This window comes from Aythya fuligula, chromosome 1 (genome assembly GCF_009819795.1).
Source record: "Aythya fuligula isolate bAytFul2 chromosome 1, bAytFul2.pri, whole genome shotgun sequence".
Classification (NCBI taxonomy): Eukaryota; Metazoa; Chordata; class Aves; order Anseriformes; family Anatidae; genus Aythya; species Aythya fuligula.
In genome coordinates, this window is record NC_045559.1 from 93,417,277 (window position 1) to 93,442,427 (window position 25,151).

The following is a 25,151-nucleotide window of genomic DNA, read 5'->3' on the forward strand; positions in this document are numbered from 1 at the left end:
ATGAGCCCGGCGGCCGGCAAGGAGGGCGCCCGGCGGCGGCGGAGGCGCCGGGCGGCTGCACCGGGAGCCATGGCGGAGAGCAACGCGGACTGGATGGGCTCGCTGCCGGCGGCGCTGCGCACCTGCCCGCTCTCCAACCTGGCCATCCCAGGTCGGGCTGGGATGGGAGGATGGGACGGGGCCGGGGGGGGCCGGTTGTGGTTTCGCGGTTCCCCGGCGATGGGGCTGCCGGACGGGCTGGGGGGCGCCGGCTGCTCCGTGCCGCCGGGTTGACCTGGCCTCCCGCGGCGGGGTTGACCTGTCCGCCTGGGTGGCCGTGGGTACTGGGTCTTGCGGCCCTCTGCTGGGTTTTCTTTCTTCCCTGAGGCTCGGCTTTGAGCCTCCCGGCCTCGTGTAAGGGAACGGTGTGGGAAAATGCTGGTTTAATTTTTGTTCACTTAATACTTGCTCCGTTGGGGAGGGAGATTGCCTAATCTGCTATCTGGAATTGTTTTGTCTGCCTGAAGTGAGATGTTGCTCCCAAGTAGCTCACAGCTGGTGCTTGCAGGTGTAGTAGGTAAAAACAGAGTAGAAATCTACTAGAACTCCCCGCTAGGAACTACCTAGAAACTCACTGGTTCCTTCACATGTTCACCCAAGTTGTGGAGATTGAGCAGAAGAGGTGGCAGAGTCACCTGCAGCATTCCCATTGCGCCTTAGTGAAGGTTTTGCAGGTATTTGGGCCAAGTCTTTTTGGTGTTGTGCTCTCGCTTCAGGCCTGGCTGAGGTGTTTGCTTGTGCTGGGGATTCTTGTGCTTGTTAGCTTGAGCTGTAATAAACACACAGAAGGCCTGTCTTGAGAAGTTAGTGCCTTGTTTTCTCGGTAGTGCATTTCCCAAGTGGAATGGGGCAGCTGGTTTTGGGATTAAGTGTGTTAATGCTGCGCATATCCCTGAATAGCCCTTCCATCAGTTAATCCCTAAACTATGACTTGATGCTTTTGCTTCTCTGACATAATTTGGAATTGTGCGTTGCCTGGGAAGCTTTTCATGGAAGAGTGGATTACCCATTTATTCAAGAATTATGGAAGACATTTGCCAAGATGCTGTCCAGGTTTGGTTTGATTTCCAAGCACTTATTTTTGAGTTAGGCCTAGTATGAACTTAATCCCTTGCAAGAAAGGAGGAAGAACTTTATCTTCTGTAAGAACAGCTGTGCATCTCCAACCTGTAGACCTGCTTCTTTTCACTGGCCTTAAAGATAAACAAATAAAAATGAAGTTGGCTGTGACCTTGAGAGGTTCTTTTTAAGGTTTCTCTTAAGGTTTCTTAGGTTGTCAAGCAGAGCTTAAATGCAAGTGATGGGCAATGTTGTTTATATTGAACCTAATAGCTGGAGGTTCTGATGACTAGCATGAAAATGATTCAGGTTATAGTTCATCATATGAAAATGTCTCCTACAGCAGAGCCTGTGTATGGCTTGTCCAAGGAAAAAGAATACAGCATGACCATAAAGGATGCCTATGTATGATGTTACACTGAAGACATTAAAGTACTGTAATTACTTACATCTGATTTATTTACATCTGCATTACTGATCTGTCTGCTTTGCCAGCTGAACTTAAAATAACACCTAGTTGCTCCACAGGGCTTATAGTTCAAGAAATTGGCAAGTGTCATCAGTTTCAGTTTAGGCAGGTCAACTGACAATTGAGAACAACAGATGCTACTGAAGTTACTTAGGGGTATGGCTGAACTCTGGTTGAAGTGGCAAAAAAGAACTGAGTATTGCTTGTAGATGTCAACAGAGAAAATCTTAGGTGTGACTACTGTAGGCAGTTTGTTCTGGTGTTGGATGTTGGATTCTGGTCACTAGTGGAAGAAGCTTGATTTTCATATTAGTGCTTTAACTTGTCAAATGCCTTTAGGTACATTTGTAGAGGGCACGGGAAGATGTTTTCTCAGAAACAGTGACTTTCTCTGCTCCAGTGGAGATAGGCAAATGGTATGGAAGCATTTAGAGAAAGGGATATGTTTCTCTTATTGCATGCTGCAGCATCTACTGTATTTTCTGGACTACAACAGTTCAAAAGGCCTTGTTTTAATAAAATGCAACACCTTTTTCCCACCTGACAGTAGCAAACACACTTTATGTAGCCCTGTACATCTGAACAGTGAGCGGGACAGAAAGGGAGTTCAGTGTTCATATCAAGTTCAGGCTGACTGCAGATTTTGAAGCTTCTGGCAGTGGAGTCATCCTCAGTTTGAGTGAATAGTTGAACTTTTTTGTTGCTAGAGCAGCTTAAAGGCTGTGTAACTTTGGTTGCAGAAGGTTAAGTGATGGACAGTAGCAGTGGTTGTACAGTACTGCTTGCATGAAGTGTGTAGCAGAGGAAGCAAGAAAATGAGTTACTCCTTCAGTAATACCATGCTGATTTTAAAATCAGTAGTGTTCTTTGGAAAACCTTGCAGTGTGGTTTCATTTTTAGTCAAAGTTGGTGCATTTCTATCACTTTTCTGTATAACCTCCTGTAAGCTGTGAGCAGGATGGAGAAGAAGGTATAATGAGTAGACACTTCAGAATTTTTTGATTAATTATAGCTCAGTGATTCTTTTGCTGAAATGTGTTTTTGATGTTGTGTTTGACAAAGCAACTTTTACGGGATCCAAGGTGATGTTACTAGCAGCATGAAAGGGAAGGATTGTACAGAACAGGTTACAGTTCAGCCATCTGTTTATAGATGCTGAATAGCAATGAAGGCCAATGGCATCTTCAAGAGATGTGAAAGGTAGGCTTCAGCACAAATGAGAAGCATGTTCGTATATGCTTAATATCATCATGTGCGTCTGACAGACATGGCCTGCTTTTGTCCATATCTGGATGCAGTTGTTTTTACCGCAGCAGTGATGGACTCAGCTGTTTCTGGATTTTCATTTCCTTCCCTCCTTGCAATCCCTTTTTGTATATAGGAGTATAAATGCAATTCTTCTGAAGGCACTGGAGCTGTTGAAGCCCTAAACATTGCTTTAACTTTAAATAAAGTCAGTTGTGAAAACCCTAAAACAATTGTTTGGTGTTTTTACTTTATTACATTCTGCATAAATGCAGTATTTGGAGATAAAGAGTTTTTTTAAGGGACAATGTACAGGATGAGACTCTTCAAAATCAAAGAATTGATCATATACACATAAAAAGAAATTGCATAGATCTGAATCAGCCTATGGCGTCAAAACAATACAGTCTAAGTAACTCTCTTGTAGGAAGTTAAGGGTGTCTTGTATAGAGTTCTACTTCTTTATTTGTTGCCAACTGTTCTGTCTTTGGAGCTGTTGGTTTTAAGAGTAGCTGCCACCTCTGGGAGTCCTTTTCAACCTAAATTGATATGTTTCCCACAGTTGTTGAGTATGTTGTAAAACATGCTATCTGAGGACAGAGAAAGCCATTATATGTTATTTGCCCAATCCTTAGATCCATCTGCTAACAAGGTGTGTTTAAGATGTGTATTTTATTATGTCCACCAGTTTGGTGCTTACATGCTGATTTAATTCTGTGCTCAAAACAGAGAAATACTGAAAAATTCAGAGTCTTCCTCCACTGCTTGTGTGTTTGGACTTCTTTGTTTCCTCTGGAAAAAAATTACAGACTAAATTCTAAACCAGCACAGTATGATCCAAGAAAAAAAAGATGAGGTTTCATGTGCAGTGTGAGAAGGGAAGAAATCTGCAATGAAAAATTGGCAAGTATCAAATAACTGAAATGTCACCAAATTTTATGTACACAGTATATTCAACAAAATTACCTGCCTTTAACAAGTTGTGACCGTATGTGAAATTTGAGAGTATTTTTCTTAATTATATCCAGACTAATTTTCTTTGAATGTATGTTTAAAAGCAAACACTTTAACATCTTGATGGTGAATGTGACCATTGGCAGGATGTGTATTATTGTATGTGTATAGTGTTTGTTTAATTTCAAGCTAGTTTGCTTTAAACAAACTTATAAAATAGTGCAAAACCCTGACATTCATTGTTTTGCTTGGTCATCCCTTAATCTGTTCATTTTCCTATTCTTTCTCTAAGACATGGGATAAGAGAAAACTACAATACTGTTACTGGTCTGCTTTCTAAGTAAACCAGCTCTTTAAAGAATTTGCTGGGGAAGCCCTACTTATTTCTTGCTTCTTGCATGGTAGTAATTCGCTGCCCTGTGGCGTAATTGATTTTGTACAGTTTTGTTTTGACTACATGACTTTCTAAGCAATTTTTGCACCATCATAACCAACTACTGTTAAGAGTTGGAGAAGTCTGCTACCGATAGATGCAGCACAGCTTTCCAGTTTCATCATGCTTTTACATGAACGCCTGTATTAGAACAGGTAAAACACATTTTGTGTGTCCAGATCCACCTTCTGAGACCATGATACGCTGTTTTCATTAGCGAAGCAATCTAGCTGACGGTAGCAGTGTTTGAGTTTTCTCCTCAGTCCAGCCTTTAAGGTTCTGGATAAAGGTGATGAGCAGAGCAGTAGCAATTGTATTTTCCTTTACGCATTGGTGGTAATGTATTTAATCCTGTCTGGTTTATTCAGTCTTCAAATAATCAAGAGCCGTGTCATACCAAGTAGACATACTTGGAATTTTTGTTCAAAGTATATTAATGTGGATTAATTGCCCATTCTGGACAAGGTGATTAGCTGTGAGTTTTTTTCCACACAGTTCTGATATTCTTTCCCTTATCTTCTAGAGGAAATTTATGGTAGGGATCTACTAGTGTATGTAAGGGTAGGCAAGCCCTTTCTTGCAGGAGCACCAAGAATAATTACGGGGACTGTTTCATAATCTAGCCAAGGCAGCCAAAAGCTTCTCTTCTCCCCTGCCTTCATTCTTATGCTCCTTCCATCTCCTGTCCATCTCCTTTTTCTTAAAAAAAAAAAAAAAAAAAAAAGACCAGGACTGATTTTTGGCGTACTTCCTTCCATTGGTATGTGTTTAGTTAGTGTGAATGAGTGCCTTTAGAAAGCCAGCCTGATGGAAAACTTGTCTGTATTGATGGTGATGGTGGTTTGGGGGGATATTTTGAAGACCTGGTTCCTGCCAGAAAAGCTTTCCAGGACAGCTGCTCCTGTGGTTAGACAAACCCTGGGGCGAGTGCTGGAGCATGCAGCTGTCATGAGGTAATGAGGAGAACCTGATATGTTGTAGTGCTGCAGACACAGGAAGAGAAGAACAGGTTCAGTGGCTGTATCTAGAAAGCATAGTTAACAGTTTGCTTTCATGTAACTTTGGTGAGACACCTGATATTGAGGAAAAATTAAGCCTAGGAACCTACTTGACTCTGAAGTAATTTCGATTTGAACCTCTGGAGAATAGAGATGGGGGGGTAGAATAGAAAAAAAGTAAAACACTTCTATGCTTCAAAATGTGGGATAGAAAAAGTCAGTTCACACCAATGTTCTTGTCCTACACTAAGATTTTGTTGTTCTTGAAATAGAAGTGCTTCAGTGTTGTAGGTAAAACTTCAGTGTTTCAAATTGACCTTAAATATGTAAAAGCTTTTGCCACCAAAAATCAGTTTTTGAGATAAAAATTTGTAGAGCTGTACGTAATGGTAGACAGAGTGTGCTGCAGGACTGGGGTGTGCAGGCAGTCTGCCCCTCAGGGGAGAAATAGAGCAGCTCTTCAGTAATTGCTGTCGGCAGTGCACAGAGCCTTTTTTATCATCTCCCTGGGATCCCAGCTGGTATATTAGCCCTTCCTGTGAATGCCTCTGAGAGGATGGCCAGGATGTCATTTTGGAATGATGCGGAGTAATTACAGCATGGCTCAGTCCCTGCCTGCACCAGGCTGGCTGTTGGGTGGAGAACTGCCCCAAGGATGCTGGGCTGTGGGTAGGTGACTGAAGAGCTGAGTTTCAAATTTCCAGAAGTGTTTTTTTAATGCAAAATAACCTTGGCTCAAATATGTCTAAAACAGATTTAACTGGGGGGTCGAAACAATTTTTGGAGTGTCTTTCTTTTTCACTGATACCTGAGGACAGATGTGTCCTTGGCCTCCTGGAACAGTAAAGCTCAATCTGCTGCTCCAAGTTGCAGCAGCAGTGAAGCTGCTTGATCCTCCCTACAACATATGCTTTTTAAATTACATAACTTTCTATCACCTTCGAATGCAATAAACTTCCACAGTTATTTCCTGAGTGTGTCAGTACACGTGTGGCCAAAGCTTTTGCTACCACAGCATGCCTGTTTCTACCTTGTGCTGAAAGGTCACCCCAGAATCCTGAGGCAGAAACCTGGTGTTTTTTGATGGGCATGATCAAAGCCCTGTGAAGTGATCAGCCTTGGAGAATGGAGCTTCTTGGGCATAGCAAGCAGGCAGCCTTGATAGTGAGTGGCCTGACAGGCTGAGCTTGTGTCTCAGCCCCAACGAGTCACAGGCTGCATGGTGGGTGTGCTAATGAGGTCCAGCTGGGCCTGCTCCCTGTGGTGACAAGGTGCTGGGGTGACCCTATTGTGCCACAGCACAGCTACAGGGGTGCCAGGGCCTTGCTGTGCTCGCGTGCTGGGCATGTGAGGAGTGCCTGAGCTGGTGGGGATGTGTGTGGCTGCTGCCATCGCCTCATCCGTGGGCTCAGGCCACGTCTGCTGTCCAAAGTGGTTACCAAAAGTCCTGTGGGCAGCCTGCCTTTAGCTGGCCAAGCTGAATTAGTGATTCATAAAAGAAAATGAAGCAGCAGCAGCCCTTTCTAATTTAAAACTGGCCATCTGAAGAGATGCAATCTCTTTTTCTCCTTGCCTGCATGACCCTGAGGCAAGCTGCTGAACTTGCTAATGCTTCAGTCATGTTGTGTCTTTGTTCCTCTACTGGTGTGTGATGTGGATGTGCCTCCCAAGGGGAGAAGCAGTGGTGAGCTTGAGACTGCATCCCCTTTGCAAACAGTACTCCTTTGGAGCCCTAATTAAAGGGATCATTGAATCAGCTGAACTGGCCATCTGTTGGGTTAAAGCTCAAAGAGGAAATGGGAGGTTAATGTTCTGATTCACCAAGCTTTATTTTCATTTTCAGTTTAATTGGCACTTACCCATCAATGAGGACATAACCATTCCAAGAAAACATCTGCATAAATATGGTGATGTTGGATATGATTTGTAAATACAGGATTTTCAGAATGAACCTGTCCTGAAATGACAAGTGACTTCCCTACATTGGTCTTTTACTTCACTGTAGAAGCTAGTTCCAACTGTTAGTAGAGAGGCTATTATGTCTCTGGGCCACTGTTCTAATGAGAACGTGTTAGAAGTTATTCTGTTATTCTCAAGTAACCAGGTCTTCCCTTGCACATCCCTAGTTCAAGAGCTGGTGTGGCAGGTGGTGAAATAACTGTCCTGCACCTATACAGAAGTTCTGCTAAAAAGCAAGTCTGGGGTCTTCAGGTTTCTCCTCTTGGTGGACCGTGGTTGACTGCTTAGCCCAAACCAAATTGTTCTGCACGCTTACCCCTCACCCCAGACACTACATAAAGCTTGTGGTTGTTTATTTCATAAGCCAACTCTTTTTTTTATTGACATTTATTCCCTACAGAGAGACTTTGCTGCTTGACAAATGAATGTGGAGCATTCTCAAGTTTTATTTGAAACAGAAGATCAATTTCAAAGTCAATATAAATGTTTGTTGTTCTCCTTCAATATTGTGTGGAAGTTTCAGGTTGCCTGCTGTTCCAGAAAAGATTTAAAAAGAGGAAAAAACTACTGTGTGATGAAAAAAGAAAAAAATTTCCGAAGAGCCTTCTCTGGGGAGAATGGCAGCCCTTGATCTACACATTACTGCATAGTCACAAAAGAGGAATACAGGAATAGAATTCAGCTCTTTTCAGAGCAGGAGTGTCTATTGAGGATTTGAGGTGGTAGAGAGGTACTGTCCCTTTCTGCTTTCCTAATACAGACAGCTGAGGTTACCAGTGATACATGCGAAGTCATTGCTAAATTGCACAAAACTTAAGGAAGGTAGGTCAAATGAATGCCAAATGGATTCTCTTCTGCTTGCAGGAAAAGCAAACAAACGTGCAACAGTGCTTTTGGGATGGCCTGAAGCGGTTTCTCTTACACCTTCTGCTCCCCGCCCAGCTCAGCCTCCCAGTCTGAAAGGGCTGGGGCTGGAGGAAGTCACAGTAATCCTTTGACAGGGAGAGGAAGTTTTCCTAAGAGGATTTGGTCTGTACTGTGCTTTGTCCTCTCTAAGAGACCACATTATTAATATCTAAAGGATTCTAGGGTTCTATTCAAATATAAATATACTTATCTAAGTAGCGTTAGATCACTAATTATCAATAGGACGCTTATTATTCCTGCCTCTTGTCCTTTTGCTGGGCAAGTTAAAACAAGCTGTTCAATTTCTTTTTCATTAGTGAAGAGCTGTTAAGATGTTAATCTTTTGATTAGAAAATCTGGATTGTTAATGACCTGAATCCCGAGGACTTCTGGGCTCTGTGAGGCACTTCTCTTCATCCTATATTCCCTCAATTCTGGCACACGTAGGACATCTGGTTTATAAGAACATCTGCAGGCCTTAGCTTGCTAGCATTTGCATCCTGTGTTTTTTTGAAACTTGATTGCTGCGCTTCCAAGTGTCTTGCCCATGTAATGTTTGCTCTTCTGTGTCATCTGTGGTGTTTTGTAATATATGGGGAATGTACTTTTGTACAGGGAGTGAGCAAAGCTTGCTTTAAGAAGTCTGGCGTCAGCTACAGCTAGGGTGATTCTTTGCCCATAAATGACCCTGTAATGCTTCTAATAGGTTGGTACAGTACGTTGACCTTGCTTCTTAGGAATGTTTAACATTACACGAGAGGTTTTCTGGCATTTTTCATCATGTTAATATTTCACTGATGTGGAGATCAAAACAAATTACCCCGATGCAGTTAAACTGTGACAATGCATTCTCCTGTTGTTTTGCTTTCATTACTGTTTCCTTGCTAGCCAGATTTTTGCAGAAAGTGTCTTTAACTGCAGCACCATTACTAGTCCACAGCCTTGCAACCAGGGAAACTAGTGTTAAAACTGTCAATATGGTTTAAAATAAACAAGTCTTTCTGTCTTGTTTTCAAGTAACTGGCAGCGTGCAAGTAGTATATCCTTTTCTGGAAGGTCTCTGCATTTTGCGTGTCATGTATTCATCCTTCTAACATGCCTTGAAGGTAAATTTACAAGCTTGTAAAAGGATGCCATGGGGTGGTGATGTGCTGCTGAATCCTATCCCTGCACTGCAAGTGTATGTGGAGAAAGTACTGATGTGGAAACGGAAGATAATGCAAGAATACAGCTAGTAACTGTTGAAATTCAAGGCTTAATGACATCTTGTTGATTAATGTCATTTGTTTGAGCTACACCATGGGTTAATTAGACTATCTGTGGCCAAGTAGCATGACAAATAGACACTGGGAAGTTAGACTTGGCTACAGATGTGATGATAAAAGGCTGCTTTCTAACAATTAGCACAAACACTTTAGCAGAAAAGTCATCCTGAACACTGAAATACAATCTATTTAACATACAAATTGAATTGAGTAGCTATCTATTTAGCATACAATTAAATTCAGAAATTAGCGTAAGGAGAATAAAAAGGGATTTAAAGATACGCATAGAAGTTAATCCACAGTTGCATTTGCTAGGATAAAACTAAGAGGGCTATCCATCATTTTAACAATCTGGTGTCTGGAAGATACCTCTTCAGTACTGTTCTAACCATATCATAGCCTTTGATAGTTAAATAGACAGGCATCTGATGTGACTGCTGTTCTTGAAGCTTCCAGTCATTGTCAGATGGAAGAAATTAAACCTAAACAGAGCAGAGCCATTCTCTTACCCTGAAGTAGGAGCTGCCAGCAGATTTGCAGTTCATCTTTTGTTCCTGTTTTGAATGTACAGACGCTTTCGTGCTTAAATTTAAGGTATTGGTTGGTGAGCTCGCTTCTGTGTGCTGCACATCTTTGGCCTGTTAGAAGCAAAATGGAAAATCGTCCCCTATTTACTTCCTGTTCCTAGCTTGGTTTCTGGAAGGTGAGCACAGGACTGGTGCTGTATCACTGCAAACCTTCCCAAGCCGATTCACTCTGAACGCTAACCCATCGTCACGTACAGTGACTCCCCTTGAGTGACTTCAGTGTGCTGCATGTGAAATAAATTGGCATTTGAGGCAATTCGGAGTGGGGGACTTGGCCTCCATTCACTTAAAGCACAGCTGTAGACAAGGTTCTCAACTCTTCTTTGTTCTCTGATTTATCAGCCTAAAATGGAAGTAGGGAGCACCTGGGTTTGTTGGTTGCTTTGTTCATAATCAGCAGGTTGAAGGAATGGATTTATTGAATCAATAACAGTGTGTAATGTATATTTAATATTTTGCATATCATCTGAAATGCTTTGCTGATGGGACTTCTCAAGCTTTCTTGAGAAAGTGGTCAGTATAATTTGGGGAGATGCACAGTGTGGGTGGAACATTGAATGCAGAAGACTTATGCATAGAAAAGAGTTGTCTGTGCATGCTACAGTGGGAGTTGGATTCTTGCTCTACTCAGCAACTGCCATCCCCTTTGATGTTGTACAAATTGCAGCATCAGGGCATCTTACTATATCCTTGGAGTAGACCTTAGCTGAGAATGTGGTTAGCAGCTCTAATGAAACTGAGCTCCTCACAAAATGGAGGTGGTGTGCTCTGTGTTTCTGGTGTAGGCTTTGCCTTTGAAACTCTTCAGGATTGGTGTTCTTACATGATGATTTTTCAAGGAGAAATAATGCTGGAACAGCAACCAGCCTGGCTCATGGCATGGCTACAGAATGGCTCGGTCTTCTGTGGAGTTCAGGTGTAGAGAGAAGGAGAGCAAGGATTAGTTTGACATCATGATATGATCAGCTTAGCATGTAGTTCAACATCACAGCTAAGCTATATTAAAAGCCAGTGGCTCAGCTGGTAACATAACTCAATGGTCTTAAATTAAAGAAGGGCCTGGTGGATGACGTGAATCCCCACTTACCTCTCATCGCAACCAGCATCCAGTACTGTTGCTTCAGGTTTCCAGTTCATGTTTTTCTGTTACTGAACTAAAAATGCTACGTGCTTGGCCTAGAAACTTCTTTCAGTTGGTGGCTGGCCTTCTCTAAATGGTGACTGAAGAACCTGAAGTCCTGCCATGTCTTCCCAGCCTCTAGATAGATGATGCTGCCCTGTGCTGCTCAGGAGGTGGTCCTCTATCCAGAAGGACAGCTTGTTTGTTAGGTGCTCCACCTCATGTTCTACTTGTTTTTTTTTATGTATGTCTTGACTTCACTGTAAGTAAGTCCTATTTCCTAGGTGTTTGATTTTTTTTTTTTCAAGAGCCCCAGTACAGGAGATTTAAGGATCTTCTCAAATAAGAAGCGTGTCACATAGTTCAATTTCTCAAATAGCTGAAGTACTGAAAAAGCTGCACTGTGCAATTGGTTCCTTTTTTCTTGCTTTTTACAGTTCTAAGTAGAACAGAACTATGCGGTAGTGCAAGGAGAAATTTTCTTTTTGTATGTTTAACTGTGCCGTAAGTGTAGCAATCTGCAATGGAAAGAAGCTTTTGTAGCTATAAGAATATGTGATCAGACTTCAGAAAACAAACTGTTTCTTGGCTGAGATTTGCTTAGACAACTCCGTAAGAGTTGACGACAACAACATATTTGATGTCAGATAAAATTGTCATTCCTTTCCTTCATATGGCATATATATCTATCAGACAGTGATGGTGCCTGAGGGGCAGAGCAGTGAGTGACTTCTCCAGCCAGAATCCTCTGGAGGCTGTTGTACAGTGTCACTTCAAAAAAAGCCGTAAGAAACACTTTCTTTTCATTGTAACGTAATAACCAAATTTCTACAGGGACTTAAACAAAGGAAGAAATTAAAATGAATTAAGAACTCGAAATAAGAAAAGTGCCAAGCGATTTAGTTGGAGGCCTAATGCAATTATGCCCTGTGCAAATTAAGTCTATTTTTCAAATGCCGCAGAAGATGGAAAGGCTCACTCTGCTGAGCAGGGGGGTATATGAAACACAAATGTCTGTGAATTGCAGCTTCCACTATAAGCAAGCCTTTATATGGCATCGTCTGAAATGTCTTCATTAGATGCCTAATCCTGTATTAGTAGTGTAGTTTTTGTTCTGTTACGCATTTGGGGGTGGAAAAAACTGGCACTTGCAAACTGACAGCTACTTTTTGATGTGGTTTTATTGTGACAGGTAGCTAAATAGTTTAAGCTGACACCTTTTTAAAACAGCTTTTTTGTTACTTGTCACTTGTTTCTCTATGACTGAATGGAAAGCCACGTAAGAGGTATGCTTTTACAAAGACTGGGAATAATACATGAGGAGTCAGTTAGGAATTATTTCTTAAGTATTCATTTGTAAAGCCTGAAAACTAAACTTCGCAGTTCCTTTTGAGAACTTTCAAACTAGCTGGAATTTACGCAGAAAGAATGCGTTTCAGCTTGTTGTGAACTGATGTTTGGTTTGCTCCTAGTCTCTTCCACCATCTGGATTAAAAAATCCTGTAAAGGTAATCCAACTGAGATCATAATCTCATTTACAGCTCTGACCTTGCATGGCAGAAAATGCATCAGTCTTCAGGTGAACACTTGTACTGCAAGCAAGTTTGGGTAAAGGAGGCTATGAAGGCACCAACTGTTGTCCTGAACTACCATTAAGATTTTATTTTTTCAAGAGTTGTAGACTGAGGTAGAGGAGGAAATTCTGGAAGAAAATAGCTTTACAGGAGCAGGGAGAAGAGCCCTGATCCGTGCAGGACAGGAGGTTGCAGGCAGCATGGTGTAGTGCTACTGTAGCCCTGAGGCAGCTGGAAGAGGATATGATTGTGGCAGCAGGGGGCGAAGATGCTTTCCCTGCCCTGCAGCCAAGTGGGCATGCAGGAAGCAGGTGGGGTTTGGCTTCATGGGAAAGCCGTTCGCTGCTGTCTTGAAAGTAAAAGGGGAAGCAGGGGTGTTAGAGCTCCTGTAACTTTTTCTGGCGGAGGCTTCACAGAAAACTCATACCTGGACCAGTTGCAGCTTCTTGGCTGGAATGGTGACTGGTGTCAATGGTTAGAAATCCCTGGTCAACACCTGTCTGGGGTAGCTCAGCTTCTGCCCATCATTTGCTTTTGGCTACCTTGATGCAGAGCAAAGAGTAACTGGGCAGTCTTTGCTCTGTCACTGACTTGACTCAGCTAGGGATAGTTCTTTGTCTCTGAAGCTCTTATTTTGGAGTGGTTTGATACTTGTCAGCTTTGTTTTTTAATCACTATTGATTTTTGAGTTGGAGGGTTTTTCCTAGTAAGCACAAATTTTATACTGCAGGTGCAGTTTCTTTGCCAGGCTGCAGGTTATGTTCCAGGCACTGACAAATTGAATCATTGGTTTCCTTTTCGACAAATTTTCTATTCATCATATCTGTGGTCACTGCAAGGCACTGCCAGGTTGAACAGAAGTTCATCAGCTTGATCAACCTGTCTGGTGTCTAACAACGCAGTAACTAGTTTTACCTTGCATTCTGTTGCTTGACCTTTAAGTTAAACCAGTCTTTGGGCACTCAAACTACTGTTCATTTACTGTCTTGGGGCTAAACTGAGGCATGGTGAAGCACATTTGTATGTATCTCTCTGTACTTTGTATTAGGTCATGATTGGATTTACCAGGCAGAACGAAAATTAAGTCTGAGAGTCTACTGCTGCTTTCTTTCAGTGGAGTCCCATCTTAGACCAAAGCTTCCCAGAGCCTGGTAGATCCCTGGAGGCAGCTTGAGAGCTTATAAATGGAGAAGGGAGTTTGGAAGCAAGTGTGCCTTTATCACTAATATTTATGGTTACGATGTTCAGAGTACTTCTGTGTTTGCTGTTCACACAAGAACACAGTTCAGACTCTGAGAACCTTAAGCATTCTTTTTGTTCAGTTAGGGAAAACTGAAATGTGAAAGGATACTCTGAAAGACCCAGAGTTGAGCAGGGTTCTTCTGTGGCCTTGTCATGCAGTCATGACCTTTTTTATGTTACAAGGGCTATGTGTTGGAGAGTCAAAGTTTTTTTTTTTTGAAGTCATTATTCTGTGGATTTTTTTTCCAGGGTCACATGATTCGTTCAGCTACTGGGTTGATGAGAAATCTCCTGTGGGACCAGACCAAGCCACAGCCATCAAACGCTTGGCCAAAATTTCTTTGGTTAAAAAGATTATGAAGAAATGGTCGGTGACGCAAAACCTGACTTTCAAAGAGCAATTAGAAGGTGGGATCCGCTACTTCGATCTTCGTGTATCTTCCAAACCTGGGGAAATAGGCCATGAGATCTACTTCATACATGGTTTGTTTGGCATCAAAGTGTGGGATGGACTGATGGAGATTAACACCTTTCTTGACCAGCACCCCAAGGAAGTCGTCTTCTTGGATTTCAACCACTTCTATGCCATGGATGATGGCCATCACTTCTTCTTGATCAACAGGATCCGCTCAGCATTTGGATCCAAACTATGTTCCGTTGAGTGTGTAGAATATGTGACGTTACAGTACATGTGGGAGAAGAAGCATCAGGTGGGCAAAGGATCTGTCATGTTTTTGAAACCCAAAAGGTTAAGATAGAAATAGGCTGAGTGGGGTTCCCTCTCAGTGGTGTTGGCCCGAGGACACTGCTGGTTGCTGATTTAAAGCCTTCTAGAGACTGCTTGATGTAGAATCTACATCCGTGGTATAGTTAGATTGTGTCCTGATTCTAAGCATCTTCCTTAAATAATTCAGTGATATTACCTCTTGAGGTCTTGTACTCTGTACCAATGGTTTCCTTCTCAGAAGGAACTTGTGCTGACTTTAGTTAAGGATATGATAAACTGTTGTCTTCGTGAATTTAAAGCATGTAAGCTCTATCATGACTAGAAGCGGCTGTAGAACTTCCTAGCTCCTTTATGGCCATCCAAATCTATAGTGTCAGGACTCTTATCACAGATTGTTCTCTCTGGTAACTGCCCACATATGTACATGAAGACTAAGAAAACAGGATTTCAGTGACTGCGCAATTCTTAAACTATAAAATAGGTGGCAATTTGAGGAATTCCTTGGAATTGATGCTGTTCAGTGATTTGTCTGAAGTCTGCTAGGGTCCAAAAAAGAATCATTTGTAAGGTTGGTTGGTAAGTGTTGCACCTTTGTGCAGACCTCCTGTAGAGAACCACCTTTGAAGGTATAAAATACTGACCTCTGATTTAGAGGAGGCTTTGCTTAAAGAAAGACTGACTTCAACAACGTTCCGTAAGTGAGAGTGAAATGCTGGATGGCCTGGTGTGCTTCAGCTGTTTAGGAGTGATGTAGGAGATAGCAAGATAGCTAAAATCCTTAACTTTGATGGTTATGGTCTCTGACAGTGCTTTGAAAAGCTCTCAAGTGAAATGCATTGAATGACACGGCATTATGCTCCTGGCCACTCTTTCGTTTTAAACCGATGACCTGTAAAGCCCAAAGCAATCTTGTCCTCAAAGATAATCCAAATGATCTCCATCCCTTGTTGGTAAATTTCTTGGCAGTCATGACTCAGGAGGAATTATTTCTTTTGCTTAATTCTTGTTTCACTGCTATGCTAGCTCTAGCAGTAATGCGTAAGCATTAACCAGTGCTCCATGCTGTTTATAAATAAAATAGTTAAGAACTGTCTTTAGTTTGTAACTGTCTCTTCTACTTTTTCTTGTTTCTGTTAGGTTCTTATTTTCTACCACTACCCTTTGTGTCGGGAATTTCCCTTTCTATGGCCAGGGAATAAAATGCCAGCACCGTGGGCTAATACAACCAACGTGCACAAACTCATACAGTTCCTGGAGACCACTCTCGAAGAACGAAGTCGTTATGGGACTTTTCATGTTTCTCAAGCAATTCTTACTCCTCGAGTGAAAACTATTGCACGACATCTAATCCGTGGTCTGAAGAACACACTCGTTCATAGGTAAGGACTTGTCTTGATTTCTGGGTTCTTGACTTAAAACACTTCATGTTAAAGTGGCAGTGATGAAACAAGGAACTGTAATGTTTACATAAAAGCAAAATTTGCTGACCTAGAGAGCACGCAGTCGTGCTTCATCACCATTGCTGGAGTGAGGTATTTGCAGTCATCAAAAATCATGACATAGTAAAAAGATGTGCATATACTGTAAGCATAAATTTGCTTTTTGAGTGTTATTCCATGAAATTCCATGAAATGCACCTGGTGTTTCCAACTTAAAACTTGAATTTGGGGGTGAGGGGAAGGGAATAAAGGTTTTTCCTCCAGGAGAAAATGCAGGTCTTGACATGGAGCAGTATGAGATGGGGCAGTCTCAGGGGTTTTACCAAAAACTAAATGTGAAGTTTGACTTTGCTTTTACCATTGACCATTGTACAACTTCCTTATTAGTAAGATAACTAGAAAGGGGTTAGGCTGTATGTAGTGCAGAGTGGCAGTGACTTTTGATAGTGTTAACAGCATAAATGGGACAGGGTCTATGTGGTTTTGCTTTACTCTATTACTTTGTAGCCTGTTGGCCAAAAGTTGCTGCAACTCAGCAAAACTCAAACAGTCCTGGTGGGATCCAGTCTCCTGTCTCGGTGTTTGCTGGTGCCTGTTTTGATGTCACTAGCAAATTATTTTGCAACAATGATATTAAGTTCTAAATTACACTTGTGTAGGTGGGCGCAACCGCCTTAATGGGCTCTGTTGTGACTGTCATTGTAATTATCTTGGCAACTGAGCTTCATAGTAAGCACTGAGATAAACACCCACCCACGTCTGTAGCAGCCAGTTCATGTTCCCTTTTTGGGTGAATTATTGTTCATTTTAGCAGTAATTACAGTATGATTATTTTGAGACAAAAGTCAGTGTCACTGCTTTTCTTAAAAAATCTTTCTAAAAAGAGCAAGTGTTGTGGTTTTTTGTAATCACACAAGCTGCAGACAAAACTAAGGAAATTCCAGGCAAAGCGTAAGTCATAGAGGTTTGTCTCCTTCCTGTCTAGAGACATGAGTCTAGAAAGAGATGATTAAATATGCAAGGTATTTGCCACAACATATTGAGGTATCCTCTTCAGCTTGTCCTTGGCTCGTACCAGTGTGTTCAGCATTAAACACTAGGTGGTGCTCAGGTGCTTTCAGACTGCTGCTTGCTGCCACAAGTTGCACAAATGTAAATACATGTGGTTCGTGGGAATACTTAGCAGAGACCATAGATATCTTATTACTTTGGAGCTGTGTGCTTAATATACTGCTGTCTCATGACTACAAGTCAGCAAGATCACACTGAATTTCTATTTTTAAATTTTTGAATTTAATTTAATGGAATGAGTGAGCAGTATTGTTTCAAGTGATTTTATTTTGGCACCAACGTAGACTTTTAGTCACTGAGAAGCGGGAAGCCTTGATTAGCTCGATCCCTTCCTTCCCACCCAATCCCCTTGTTACCACTTGTAAACTGAAAACTTAAAATGGAGGCCACGGTCTGCTAAAGCATGATTTCTCCTGTGCATTTATCCATGGAGGCTAATCTGTGTGCACAAATCTGCCTTGGCAATTATGTAGATGTCAGCTTTCTCATACAGAAACTTTGCCCAAGTATGAATATTGAAGTGTTCCTGAGCTCTTTCTAAAGGGGAAATGAGCAACATTTGCATTTGGCTGACAAAAGTCTGTATTGACACTTAGTATAAGCAGCAGGTCTTCCTTTACTTTTCCTTCTTCTTTTAGTTCTTGAAGTTTGTTTTTTCTGGAGCAAGAGCAGTGAGGTGTTTGTTTTATCCGTATGCTGTTAATTAATCCTTGTGCCTGCTGTTTTCCTGTTTAATGTATGCATATTACAACACTAATTTAAATAATTCTGATATACTTAATCATTTGTCTTTGTGTTGGAAACCCCGGGGTTTGAATATTAGAGCACAAAAGAACTTGTGCAGACTCCTGACTTGCACTCTGTCCAAGAAATAACTGAAATTTCTCTCCACTGCAGAGCTGAAACAATTCCTGGCACACTTTGCCCTTCCACAGTTGCAATAATGTGTGGTGGGATGCTCAGCTGGAGCTGAGCTCCAGAGGGCTGGACTGAGCTTTGCTTTCCCTCATCCTGTTGTTCTGGGTGGGTCTGCAGGCTGAAAGGTGTTTAGTGGACATGTCCTGTGTGCTGCCCCCAACAACTTCTCTCCTGCCTGCCCTAAGGCAAAGGTGGGCATGGGGACAGACACCTTGGGCCAGGGAGAGCACTGTCCTGTGCCATGCTGAAGTCTGAGATCAGCTTCTGGTGCAAATTGCAAGAACAGACTAGGACTTAAACTGCTTCAGGAGTTGATGCTGCACTACAACAGAGTTTGCTAGGTGAAAATGAAGTTGACAAACTTCATTTTGTCCACCTGGTAGTTTGGATTGGTGACTGACCAATATTCCTATTACACAGCTAATGACAGTGCACTATGTTAAACACTTCACTCATCATCCTGATGATGTTTTTGGTGGCAGTGAAGACCCAATCACAAATGTGAGATAACATAACTCGCAAACAACATGCTGTATACAACATAAGTGTTTATAAAGGAGAGTGTCTCTTAAAATGTTTAATTTTCACTTTTATTTTCTTTAGGAACCTGCCCATGATTTTGAATTGGGTGAAAGCACAGAAACCAGGTGTTATGGGTGTGAACATAATTACATCAGACTTTGTGGAGCTGGTTGACTTCGCTGCTACAGTTATTGCATTAAATGACCTTCTTCTAGAAGAGGATGAATCTACATCTAAATCCTGATGTGTCCCACTTATACTCCTCTGTGAACATCGTTGTGCTATGCTAAACGTTTTACATGAAACCTACTGTAATCTCTATTTCAAACGAAGTTTTGTAGAAGAGTTACGGTTAAAAATCATACACAGAAGGTTTTCTTCTCTGGGTGTGTGTGTGGATCTGAGTGGAACACAGAGTACTGTCTGAGTGCTGCTGCATGGCTTTTTGTGGCTACATGTTTGACTAAGTTATGCACACATCTGCTGCAGTACAGAGTGTTGTCTGCCTGCCAACAAGAGGCTGGCCTCTGAAGCAGATGTACCCGATTATTGTGTGTTTCCCTGGTGACTAGACTCACCGTGTCTTCCTGTATGCATCCTGCTTATTTCTTAACTCAAGGACTTAAACCAAGGATCCTTGCTGATCCTTCTGTAGCAGTTTTACCAGAGCAGCCAAGACCTTTTCGTTCTTTGGCCACCTCAGGCATAGCTGGTCTCAGCTGGATGCTGCTGTTGTATTCATTACACTGTTTTAGACACTACCTCTGACTGACTTGGAGGAAAAAAGATGTGATATTGCTGTTCAGGGGGAAATTGTTTTTACACTGTGAATATTCTAACTGTCCTTTGGGCCTGAGATGGAAAGGCTTGACATATACTTCCTCTTTAGGCTCCAAACTCTCCTTCTGGACCTCTTTATTTTACTTTTAAACATGGTTGCATTGATGTATTAATGTGTATTTCTTCTGGTATTAATTTGGAAATCTGGACAATATTCAGTCCTCAGATTATGAGGATCATAAGTCAGTCTGAATTCATGTTGAGGCATATCTGACTTTTCTTTCATTTGCTGGTCACTTGTTATTTCATCCTTTGAGATCTGTGGAGAAGACTCTCACCCAGATGCTCCTTATATGGACAGATGTGGCAAAGTGGGTGTTTTTCGAAAACCAGATTTGATGAGGGACTGCTTAAAACCTAAATAATGAATCTGATTTGGGCCACGTACAGTGAATTCTTAAATTGGACCCAAATGTTATGCTTACAGTCAGAACCCACGCGGCTACAGGGGAGGAATTTCCCCAGCCTTTGACCACTTGAGAGAAATTGTAAGCAGTGCTCACGTGGGCGGGCAGGCATCAGCTAACTCTTTGTAGTCATACTCAGATTTGTGTTGATTCACAACAAAACATGACCACATGCTTGAGCTGATGCAGTCATATGTTGGTACTTCTGAGCACTTAATTGACCAGCTGACGGCAGCCCTACAGTCTGCTTATTTTGGATTTAAAAGAAAAAAGTGACCGGCTAACAGATACTTCTTGATCATCTTCATAAAGCAACTGTTGGTGTGATAATTGTTCAGTAGTTATTAAGTTGTATTAATCTTTGAGCTATTTATAAGAGAATGGATTATCATTACAGATGATTTATTCAAAAGAAAAACAACTCCCTGGATTTAACCTGTTATCCTATCCTGTGTCTGCCATCGTGGTATGACAGCACAAAAATACAAAACCATCTTGCTTGTTTGTCACAACTCTGAACTCAGGACAAATTTACCTAAGGGTTTGCAAACCTTCCATGTGAACCTTGGTCAAGTTCTGAGCAGACTGAGCTGATTTTTCTGTTTGGTGCAGGGTTTACATTAGTTCTTCACATTTCCTTTAAACAGCATCCTTTTTTTTTCCTGGGGAGGGTGGAGGGTATGTCTTCCAGTCTTTCTCCTTTCCCCTTGTGTTCCAGCAAGGGGGGACAAGTCATGCAGAGCAATTTTGGGGAACTGAAGTTCCACTTTCGAATATATAATTTTGAAAACACCAGCAGAGGATTTGGATTGTACCTTGTTGATTGAACTGTTGGAGCTGATTTTGAACAGTGCAGTTTGGTTTGCGAAGTTAACATACCTGTGTTTTTTTCCATAGCTGAATCTTGTTCATGTACTTCTTGCATGGCCAAAACTGAAACTCCATAATAGTATTAAATGTACAGGTAGGGTTTCAGTGGTCTCTCAGCTACAAATTGTCTTAGAGCTCAAACCTCAGAGCAACTTGCATAGAATGCCTCTGAGGCAGAAATAATATATTTGCAAAGTTTCCTGCAGGACAAGATGAGAAGATGAAATATGCATGATGTTTGCATTTGACCCTGAATATATTTTGTACTGTATATATCTACCTCAAAAGAGATCTATTCAGGCTTAACAAATATTTATATTGTGTGTGCAGAGTAATGACTGTGTTGTTAGTCCTTCTGTTCTATTTATTTGAGTAGAGATGTGATGATTGTAACTCAGGGCTTTGGTTAGGTATTTCTGAGTATGAACTCAAGTTTCTTGAATTCAAATTTCCTTTAGATATTTGCTGCTCGCTCTTGCCTCATGAAATAGGACAAAGGGGTGCTAGGTGCTGAGAGTATTAGCAGAGGGACAAGAAATGGAACTTAAGTTTAGGATTAATAGAGTAGGAGAAAGAACAGGTCTGTGAGTTTCTTCTGTCCGAAGAGATTGCTGTTAATGTGATGTTAATGCAGATGTGCCTGTAAGTTTGAGGAAGATGAAGACAGGCATTAATGCAGGAGAAGGCTAAGGGTTCCATGTGGCTGATGCAGACCTTTGTCTGTTGCATATCATCTTAGTCTTGCTTGTATCTTCCTAAAGCAGTAGAAGTCACTTGTAAATAGTTTAGGTGTAAAACCCTCCCAGGAGAATTGTTCTGAGGACTTGAGGACTTGGTCTTTCTGTAGATAGTGGGAGAGGAAAAGCGGGTAAACTAGTAGCTACTTGAAGCAGAATACTTGAAATGTGTGTTCTTGAATAATTATTCATATGGTTTGTTATTACAGATTCAGTTTACTTAAATGCTGTTTGATTGTCACTTCTCTTCCTAATGTGCAGTTGCTGAATGCTGAGCTCACTGGTGCTGTTGCTGTTCTCCTGGCATGCCTGAAGCACAGCAGACTTCTGTATATATCCTGATGGGGAGCAGCAGGGAGGAGAGTGTTAGGAAGCATATGTGACTTGATGTCTTACAGCATGCTTGTAGGTGAAAACTAAGAGGAGTTGTAAATAGGGTTTGCAGACTGTCAATCTTGTAGCTCCTTTTTTGGGGAAACTACAGTCCTATTATATTTAACAGTTGTGGAGCTGGGAATTGTATCTTTTCTTTTTTGGTGAACAAAACACAAATTCCTGCTGTCCCAAGCTTCACCAGAGTTGAAGGGCTACCAGCTTGTAGGTGCTTTGCTGCAATGGTGAAAATCCCACTGGAAACAGTGCTGGCAAGGCACTTTACGAGGTGCTGTGGTCAGTGACTGATGTCAGACTGGAAGTGTTTAGAACAGAAACACTGATTATGAAAGGGCAAAGAAAATGGTATCTTTACTTCTGACATTTGTTTTCTGCTGTGCTAGTACTGAAATCATTTGATGGAGTCGAGAAGGCACCTGTGCTGTAAGGATGATGAAGCTTTTAGAGCAGGGATTTTGGTTCGGAGTAGGGCATTGTCCAAGATACTTATCTATTGTTCTGATCTGTTAAGTCTTCAGAAATATTTTTTTGTGCACCTGTCTCAGGTGTCACAGTTCATTCTTTTATAATTAACAGGCCTGCCTTTAGAGCTTTACAGGACATGACTGTTTTGGTTTAAAATAGATTACGCATGCAAGTCAGTTGACAGAGCATGTGTGACTTGAGGATTACTTGAATATTTAATATTTATTACAGAGTTAATATGCACTTTCAGTAAGACTTTTAGCATATCCTGAATAAGTTCTTCTATCAGAACTACTTCTTAGAACAAAACTTCAAGCTAATTTTTCAGTGGTTGCTTTGAACACAGATGAATTGTCTGATGTGGAGACCAGAACTAACCCAAAACTTAATTAAAAATTCAAACCATGTCAAGGTGTAGTCCTTTTATCAGTGAAAAAAGATTTTTGCTTCTCTGGGTGTCCAAAAGAAATTAAGGTCTACCACTTCTTCAGGTTATGTCCAGTAGCCAGACCATACACTGAAGAAATAGTGGAGATCCGCAGGGTGCTGCTGCTTGCAAGAGTCCCAGCTCAGTTTGCTTTGTGGTAGAAGTCCACACTATTTGAATGGGCCTCTATTTAGTAGTTAATTTACAAATAGCTGCTTTTAAAAAGAAGGTTGTGATTAGACCCAGAGACATGTGCACTCGGGCATTTTGTCAAAGCACACAAATCTTGCTCAACTGAAATGTTTGCAAACTCAGTTTGGCTTTGCTTGAATAAAGACTTCAAAAGCTGTACTGCAGTAGTGAAATGCTGCTCCTGCCATCACTGGGAGGCTGAAGTACAGTGCAGGGCTTGCACCTTTCCCAAGGCAAAGGAAGGGGTGGTGGTCAGAGACATTGCCTATGCCACCTGTGCAGCAGAGCACGCTGATGAGCTTTGTTCTGGCTCAGGTTCGTAGAAGGGGCTGAGCATGTGCTGAAGAGCGAGTAAATTTTATGCTAACAGTGTGTATGTTGGGCTAATGGGGGTAAGAACGTAGTGATCTGCTTGTCATGAGTAGATGTGTGATAATCCTATTAGTCCTTTAGTTTAGGTTGTTTTTAAATGTAAGGGATCAATTTAATGCAGTCAGTCCCACTGAATATGTCAGTCTCATTGAAGAATTGTGTGCATGTGTATGCATATTTATTTCTCTTCAAGGCTTTAATCCTATAAAGAAGATTTAAGTCTTTATTGTAGGGCCTGGAATAGGAATGTTAACCTAATTGCTGGATCTAATGATATTTTGTGTTTCTGAACACTTCTGTATGTTGTGTTGTTCATTGATACAGTGCTGCTCATATCCCTTGTAAACCTGTGACAATTTCCTTTCCTGTATATCTTAAATTGAACTGCAACGTATCCTTAAAAGTAAACTTTATATCAAAATAATTTGGATGGTTCTTTAATTTTGCTCAATGTCAAATGTATTTTGCAAATAGATTTCTAGTTTCATTTATACCTTTGAAGGGGGAGTGGCAGGAGCCAGGTGAAGAAGAGTTACTAATTTATTTTTCTGTGCAGTGTCTCTTCTTTCTTTTGGCCATCCATGCTTTACCCATCTGTACAATTCAGTGTTGTGATACCAGGATGCCTCATTTGAACTGCAGATAAACTTGGATTTGACATCTGTTTCCTTCTGCTTTACTCTGCATCTGTATCATTGGGGTTTTTAATCCTGAAAATTAAAAAAAAAGTGAGAAAAATAATTCTGTTGTGTGTTCTGTACTGTTGACTGTTTTAATAAATGAAAATTACATGGCTAGTTAGCTCTTTTGACTGAGCTCACTTGATTTCTGCAGAATAGTGCCATTGAGGAAGAAAATCTAAGCTCTGGGGTTTTTGAGAGGTGCTGTACCTTCCTGCAGTCATGTCCCCAGGAAGTCAGAGCTAGGCAACACACTCATTGGGAACACGCTGTGCTGGGAACTTCTCGAAGTAGTAGTGCAAAGTGATTGGGAAATGATATGCTTGTACATGCCTGAATGAACAGGGGTAAAAGCATGTTGTTGCATGGATCAAGTTCTATCTTGAAGGGCAGATGTTTTCATGTAGCATCTATTGTCCATAATGCAGGTGATTAAGATCCATGGTAACACTCAATCAGGAATTGAAATATTGATAACTATCCCCAAAGATGGGATAAATATTAAATGCTGGTCAGCCAGAGAGGTCAGTAAGACCTCAGTCAGTCAGACTCAGTCAGACTCAGGTCAGTCAGTCAGACTCAGTCAGACTCAGGTCAGTCAGTCAGACTCAGTCAGACTCAGGTCAGTAAGTAATTTTGGGTTACTTTCAGCTCATCCATTTCAAGAATGTGAAGAGGGGGGAATGGGTGAGCCTGATTTCCTTGTCTTTGGGCAGTTGGCTGGTAACTGGTAGGTGCTGTGTTTGTAGATCTTAAAATCCTAAAGGTAGAGATAGGAGCTCAGAGCCTAATCATCACTATTCATACTGCTGGGTCTGAGACTACACGAGTGGCTGCAAACCAGAGTGGATTAACAGTGACTCAAGTCCATAGCTAACACAGTATATTGTAATAATCTGTCTGAAGCATCCTATAGGAAGGGGGTGTGCCACTTGATTTTAATGAATATCTACATATGCAGTGCAAGTCCAATGTGAATAATATTAAGTTGCCATTTTGTGTATTTTAAAAAAATAAAGTACTGATGGTAACTAACTTGATGTGTGACTCTCTAACTTCAGATTCTGTTTTTCCAGGTCAGGAATCACATACTTCTGAGGGAACTTTGGGTGCAAGAGTCAGTATGATTTCACAGCATTGCTTCCCTAGTAGGTTAAATAGCTCTTGGTGTCTGTGTTTCAGCCTTGTACCTTTCAGCAACGTTGCACCAAGGCACACGTGCATATACACACACGTGCACA

General features: G+C 41.5%; 1 protein-coding gene across 1 annotated transcript; it reads left to right on the forward strand.

Moving 5' to 3' along the window:
- PLCXD2 (phosphatidylinositol specific phospholipase C X domain containing 2) lies at nt 1–24,425 on the forward strand. The gene is made up of 4 exons (XM_032194338.1): nt 1–151; nt 14,100–14,560; nt 15,715–15,956; nt 18,609–24,425. The coding sequence occupies exons 1-4, from the start codon at nt 1–3 to the stop codon at nt 18,769–18,771; spliced, it is 1,017 nt and encodes a 338-aa protein (XP_032050229.1). The 3' UTR covers nt 18,772–24,425.
- Nucleotides 24,426–25,151: the final 726 nt, after the last annotated feature.

Coding starts and splice junctions, on each gene's coding strand:
- PLCXD2 (XM_032194338.1), top strand. CDS start 1: ATGAGCCCGGCGGCCGGCAAGGAGGGCGCCCGGCGGCGGCGGAGGCGC. Junction 152..14,099: donor CTCCAACCTGGCCATCCCAG/GTCGGGCTGGGA, acceptor TTTTTTTTCCAG/GGTCACATGATTCGTTCAGC. Junction 15,957..18,608: donor AAGAACACACTCGTTCATAG/GTAAGGACTTGT, acceptor TATTTTCTTTAG/GAACCTGCCCATGATTTTGA.